This window comes from Lactuca virosa, chromosome 2 (assembly GCF_052849685.1).
Source record: "Lactuca virosa cultivar CGN04683 chromosome 2, Lactuca_virosa_CGN04683_v6, whole genome shotgun sequence".
In the NCBI taxonomy this organism is placed as follows: Eukaryota; Viridiplantae; Streptophyta; class Magnoliopsida; order Asterales; family Asteraceae; genus Lactuca; species Lactuca virosa.
In genome coordinates, this window is record NC_136427.1 from 43,060,074 (window position 1) to 43,067,702 (window position 7,629).

At 33.2% G+C, this 7,629-nt stretch overlaps 1 protein-coding gene across 1 annotated transcript; it reads right to left on the bottom strand.

The window, feature by feature from the left end:
- Positions 1–385: 385 nt before the first annotated feature.
- On the bottom strand, positions 386–1,032 carry LOC145157402 (secreted RxLR effector protein 161-like). Its single transcript, XM_079076445.1, has 3 exons — positions 973–1,032; positions 820–885; positions 386–730 (listed from the first exon to the last, which is right to left on the bottom strand). Exons 1-3 carry the CDS (start codon positions 1,030–1,032, stop codon positions 386–388), a joined length of 471 nt encoding a protein of 156 aa, XP_078932571.1.
- Positions 1,033–7,629: the final 6,597 nt, after the last annotated feature.

Genomic DNA, 7,629 nt, shown 5'->3' on the forward strand with positions numbered 1-7,629 from the left:
AGATAGATAAAAGAAAGAAAAGACAATACTTGTAAATATTAGATACATAGCTTAAGAAAAATATGTAAAGATCTTTAAACATAGTAAAAGAAGCACTTGTTTTTGTGTTTTTAGAATGCAAACAGAAACAATGTTAATTCAAACAAGTTACAAAACAATTAAGTCATTATTTAGCATGCCAATATCTGCAATCAAATTCTTTAGAGTCTTCTCGTCCAATGCCTTGGTGAAAATGTCAGCCAGCTAATCAGCGGATGGAATGTAGAACAACTCCACTTTTCCCTTTTGCGATGTCCATGACGAAGTGATAACGGATATTGATATGCTTGGTTTTGGAATGTTGCACTGGATTTTGTATCATCTAAATGGCACTGGTGTTTTCACATCATATGAGATTCTTTGAGAAGTTTAAACCATAATCCAATAGCTGATTTTGAATCCATAGAATCTGAGCACAACACATTCCAGCTTCTACATATTTAGCTTCAACGGTATAACAAGCCACTGATGTCTGCTTCTTGCTGGACCAGCTCACCAATCTGTCTCTAAGAATTTGAGCTCCTCCTGAACTACTTTTACGATCAATGCCACAACCAAAATGATCAGAGTCAGTGTATCCCACTAGCTTGAACTCAGAATCATGAGGATACCATAACCCAAGATTGGGTGTATGCTTTAAGTAACAAAAATTCTTTTTTACAGCGAGAATATGAGATTGCTTAGGACTGACCTGATAACGAGCACACAATATAGTGGCAAACATAGACAACTGGTAGTAGGATAGAGCAGTGAGACTATCATTCCTCAATACAAAGTTACATTCACATCAACACCATTTGGACCAGCGCTAATAGAAGCTAATGAGGACATTGGAGTCTTTGCCGACTTTCAATTAGAAAAACCATACTTCTTCAACATGTCTGTAATATATTTATATTGACAAACAAAAATTCCATCAGTTAGTTGTTTAACCTTAAAACCTAAGAAGAAAGTTAGTTCATCCATCATGCTCATCTCAAACTTCTTAGCCATTATCTCAGCAAATTATGAACTTAGTTTCTCATCAGTGGATCCGGAAATGATATCATCAACATAGACATGAGCAAGAATGATGTGAGATCCTGAATGCTTGATGAACAAGGTGTTGTCAATCTTTCCTCTTTTGTATCCACTTTCAAGAAGATAGCTCACAAATGTGGCAGACCATGCTCTAGGTTCATCATTTAAACCATAGACAGCTTTATCAAGACGATATACATGATTCAGAAACTCTTCACTTGCAACCCCTGAAGGTTGCTTTAGAAAAAATTCTTCTTGAAGATCTCCATGTAAGAAGGTAGTCTTAACGTCCATTTGATAGACTTTGAAGTTCTTGAATGAAGCAAAAGCAAGAAACAGACAAATTGCTTCAAGTCTAGCAACAAGAACAAAAGTTTCATCATAGTCTAACCCTTCCAGCTAACAAAAACCTTGAGCCACAAGTCTATCTTTGTTTCTTATGACGATCCCATCTTCATCCATATTGTTTCTGAATACCTAGCAAGTGCTAATGATTTTTCCTTGAGGCTTGGGGACAAGAGTCAACACACGATGACGTTCAAATTCATTCAGCTCATCCTGCATAGCCTTGATCCAGTCAGCTTCTTTCAAGGCGTCAACGACATTCTTTGGTTCAATCATCAAGAAAAAATTCACAAACATGCAGAAGTTGCTACTGACTATTCTACGAGTGAGAATCCTAGTATTTACATCTCCAATGATTTGAGATTCAGGATGCTCTCGAAGAATACTAGGATCAGGACATTCATTCGTGTTGTTTGGAACAAAATCTTATTGATTTGATGGTACAACTTCTTCGGAGACGACAGACTGATCTTCAGAGATAGGTAGCGAGCTGATAATTTGATCAACATTGGGAACAATAGGCTCAATGTCATTTGGCAAGAAATCAGGAATAGGATCCGAAGGACTATAAGTAAATTCATTGAGAATTAATGAGGGATGATCAATCTGATCATGAATGAATGAGTGTTCATCGAAAGTGACATGAGTTGTTTCCTCAATAGTTTGCCTTGAAAAATTGAATACCCTGAAAGCCTTGAATACGGTATAGTAACCTAGAAACACTCCTTCATCAGCTTTAGCTTCAAACTTTGAGCGTTGATCGCTTTGATTCAAGATGTAACAAACACACCCAAACACATGAAAATAAGGGATGTCCAGTTTCCTTCCCTTAAGTAGCGCATAGGTAATTTTCCCATAACACTTAACAATGATGGGCTGGTTTGGGTTATAACACGTTGTATTGACAACTTCAGCCCAAAATGACAAAAAAAGACCAGCTTCAACGACCATAGTTCTTCCAGCTTCAATGAGAGTTTTGTTTCTTATTTCAGCAATGCCATTTTTTTTACGACTTCTAACAATAGAAGTTCTAAGAAATTTCTAAGATTGAACAAAAGTCTTTTAGGGAGGAGTTTCTCAATTCAGTTCCATGATCACTACGTAATTGTCTAACTTTGTGATCATAGAGAACTTGCCATTGCTTAATGAGTGAAATGATTTCATCAGTGACATGACTCTTCTTTCTTAAAAAGACTACCCAGGTAAATCTTGAAAATTCGTCCACAATAACGAGAGTATACTTCTTCCCATTTCTTGACTTAATCGGAACCAGTCCAAAAAGATCCATGCGAAGGAGATGAAGTGGTTTGATAATGGAAAAACAAGACATTTTCTTAAAGAAAGACTTGGTTTTCTTTCCTTTTTTGCATACTGAGCATAGCTTATCTTTGACAAATTGCATCTTCGGAATTCCTCTTACAAGCTGATTCCCAGAAATCTTTGATATGTTTTTGAAATTCAAATTAGATAACCTCTTGTGCTACAGCCAATTTAGACGAGACTGAGCATGGGAGTAGAAGTAGTGACGAAGAGACTTGTCAGCAGGAGACATATTCAAAACATAAATGTCATTCTGTCGATTTGCAATCAAAACATGAACGTTCTTTTTATCAACAACTTTTCTTCCCTCTTATTGAAACGAACTTCATAGTCAGCGTTACACAGTTGGCTGATTGAAATGAGATTATGTTGAAGACCTTTCATGTAAGAGACATTCTTAAATACGATAGAATTACACTTGATGGATCCATATCCTTTTGTAGCTCCATTGCCATTATCCCCATATGTAATAGTAGGACCATCCTTCTTCATGAAATCTTCTAGAAGAGACTTAACTTCATTCATATCTTGAGCAACCGCTATCTAGATACCAAATATGTTCTTTACCCTAAAACTAAAATATACAATTAATATACACTGACCCATCTTGCAATGGGCCACTTAAGAAAAAATATTATAACAATCATCAGGGAGACAGTTCAAAGAGTTTCCCTTTTTGATCCACTTATCATTATGAGTCATGATGTTCTCAGCGCGAATGGAGTTATTTTCAAAAGTACACTCGCTGACTTTATGAGAAGCATCACTACATCGATAACAAACTTTGATTCTAGGATTCTTTCGTTTAACATTTTATTTTGATTTCTTTTCAACTGTTGGATTTGAAGAACTTTGATGATTTGATTTAAGTGTTATTGTTTTAGTTTTGGAATAAAGAGTGTCATCGATGGTATGCTCAGATGATACCTTGTGATGAGGCTTATGAGACATTGAAGATTCATCTGAAATAGAAGACTTTAATTTATATTTAGGTTCAGAGTTGCTAACGGAGCACTGAGGAAACATGTTAAGAATTTCATTAACCAAATAAACTTCAACATTACATATACGAAATTTTAGTAAAATCTGATATGATGAGGTTGCGTCCCATTCCTTAAGGTCTGTACCGGCTTACGAAGGATCAACATCAAGAGTATCAACGCTGTCATTTGATGTGTCAGCCCTGAGATTCAATGATCTGGGCCATGAGACACTTACCTTTTGAGGCTTCGTCGTCTGAGGATTTCCTTTTCAAAAGCTGATGATAGAGTGATCATCATCTCTTTAGCAGTCGAGTAGTTTTGAACCAAACAATAGAAAAAAAATAAGGGAGAGAGTTTCCAATAGCAACTCTTGCCTTTACATCGAGATCCAATACCCTTTTCTCTTCCTTGTATTATCCTGACATAGATTTCCATTTTAGCTTACTATCATATGCACCGTGTTTGGATGATTGATACATAACAACGATGGGACCTTTGTTGATGATACCAAGCATGTCAAAATCCATGATCTCTAGAGCATACATGACCTTTGATTCCCAAGCGGTGAAGTTGAGTTCATCAAACGGAGGAATATTGTTGCAACCATTTAATTTTGGATTGTAAGAGGTAGACATAATTACTTTAGTATATCAAAAACCTGCTCTGATACCAATAAAAGGTTTGTATCGATCGGATACACTTCAAGTATGATAAACAATAACAAACTAAGCTAAGCAAATAAAGAATAGAAAAAAGTAAAGAACATGAAGAATTCTCCAAATTGTTTTTCACCAAGAAAGGGTTTGTTTTCACCAAGAAAACGGGTTGTCACAAAGACGTTCACCAAGAAATTTTTGTTAGGTTTTCACCCTAATGTTTAAAATATACTAATATATACAAGTACCAATCCTCATCACAAAGATATCAGATCTCCTATCTCTTCTATACATATATGTATCATTACCTAATATACAAAGATTACATTAGATTATATAACTATACGCTGATGCTGATAAGACTTGAGGCGCTGACGCTGATGGTGATGTTGATGCTGGCATTGGCAGTGGTGATCACCATGTAATGTGTTTGACTCATCGGATCATAAGGTGTGACCTTATAGAAGTCATCAATGTCGGCCCATTGGATTATGTTGTAGGATTATAAATGTCTCTGTGACACTTACTGATATGCCAGTATGTGATTATTGTCTTTGTGACTCTTGATAGTATGACTGTATGCTTAGATGTAGGGGTGAAATATACCTGTACCAGTTGAAAGATACCGAAGGAGTCGGAAGGGACTTAGAAAGTCGGAAGGGACTCAGGGGTGAAATAGACCTATTGCAGCTTTAGGCTGATATGTATGTATGATGTGTATGTATGGTAAGTGGTAATTTGGGGAACTAACTAAGCTATTTACTTAAAGTTAATGTTTAAATGTTTTTCAAGTACTTCCGATTCAAAAGGGAAGGGCCCGACATGATCGCATCGCATCCACCCGTGTTTAATATTTTATGATTTTGGGATTGTACTATGATAACTATTTTTCCATATTGTCACACTTTTTATGGTTTGAATCGAATAATTGATGGTTTTGGTTGACTTAAAAACAAAAATATTTATTTAGTATTTTTGGGATGTTACAATAATTTACACCACTGAACATATTTTCATACCACAAAACATATTTCAAACTACTGGAGATTTATATGTACATTGAACATGTTGTGGAAAAAACAAAATAGATTCCTCTATACAACTCTAAAACATTTGCCATTTTTCAATGGAAATTACACATTTATAACATTTCGACCATCTAAAATACACGACTTTTTGACTTCTCAATCGTTCCAGACTTCCTGTTGAAGTTGGTCTAAAAATATTTTTTCAAACCACAAAATAATTTTATACAGATTGGACAGCCTATGGCAAAAATGTCATAACATTCTCTATAAAACTCTAAAAGACTTTCCTTTTTCGATTAGAAACTACATCTCTAGAGCTATCCAAAGATATAAGATACATTATTCATTGACTTTTTGATCATTCCATACATCCCATTTAAGTTAGTCAATAAATATTTCTTTCAGACCATCAAATATTTTTTGTACACTGGACAACCAGTAGCAAAAAGGTTATAACTTAAAATTGTTTAACTACTGGATTGTTCCAAAGTACACATTAAAATTGTTCCAATTTTGTTTCCATCCCACAAAACATTTTTTTGTACACTAGATAGAATGTAGCAAAAAATTCATAACTTCCTCCATAAAACTCCAAAAGACTTTCTAGTTTTTCATTGGAATCTACACATTCAGAGCTTTCCAGGAATATATATATATATATATATATATATATATATATATATATATATATATATATATATATATATAATGAGGAAAGTCTGTTACATTCTTGATACCATCTATGATAATGGAGACTCAAAATCAAAAAGCAAATCATCGGATGAAATAAAATCGTATAATGCTGGAAATGAGTTATACACATTAATGATTTCTGAAATATTAATTAAAAGGTTGAAGGGTATAAAGGTAAAAACACTTTTGGCTGAAAATGAATATGGAAGAGGCATGTGGAACAAAAGAGTCTTTTATTAAGATATATATATATATATATATATATATATATATATATATATATATATATATATATATATATATATATATATATATATATGTATATATATATATACATATATATATATATATATATATATATATATATATATATATATATATATGTTTTTTTTTACTTCTATATCATTCTAGACTTTATGTTGAAGTTAGTTCAAAAATATTTTTTCAGACCACTAAGCATACTTTTGTACATTAAACAACTATGGCAAAATTTTCATAACTTCCTCCATAAAACTCCAAAAGAATTTTCATTTTTTTTCGTTGGAATCTATACTTGCAGTGTTCTCCCGGCGTACATAATACATGATTTTTTTGACTTTTGGATAGTTCTAGAGTTCACAGGTTCAAGTTTGTCTGAAAATATTTTTTCAGACTATCGTACATTATTTTATATACTGGACAGTTTGTGGCAAAAATGTCATAATTTTCTCCATAAAACTCCAACACTATTGTTAGTTTTTAATTTGAAATCTTCACATCTAGAGCTTTCCAAACATATAGCATACATGGGGTTTATTTTTATTTATTTTTTTACTTCTGGATCATTCCAAACTTCACATAGAAGTTGATCTAAAAATAATTTTTTAGACCACCAAACATTTTTATACATTCGAGAACATATGGAAAAAACGTCATAACTACCTCCAGAAAACTCCAGAAGACTTGAATTTTTCTCTTATTAGAAACTGCACATCCAGAGCTTTCGAAGCACATAAGATATATGAGTTTTGAGTTCTAGATCGTTCCAAAGTTCATGTTGAAGTTGGTCAAAATTTGATTTTCTAGAACACTGCAAATTTTTTGTACACATAACAGTCTGTATCAAAAACATCACAACTTAATCTAAAAAACAACAAAAGACTTGTTATTTTTATTGGAAACTATACATCGAAAGCTTTCCAAGCATATAAGATACATTCTTTTGCTACTTTTGGATTATTCCAAACTTCTCGTTGAAGTTGGTCCAAAAGACACCCATAAAATTTGAACGGAAAAATGATTTTTCTTAAAATTGATGATTCTAAACAAACCCCTAAATATTTATGTGGCCTAAAACACTAAAAGATTTAATGAATAACTTAAAAAGATCAATATTTTGGTACATACATGGGAGATCTCAAGAGACTTAGGAAATCCAAAAGCTTAGTCAAATTCGGTTGTTTTCTATCTAGTGGACAACATGTGACAAAGACATTATAACATCCTATACATAATTTCAAAAGTGTTTATGTTTTTTTCACTGAAAAGTATATATCCATAGTTTTC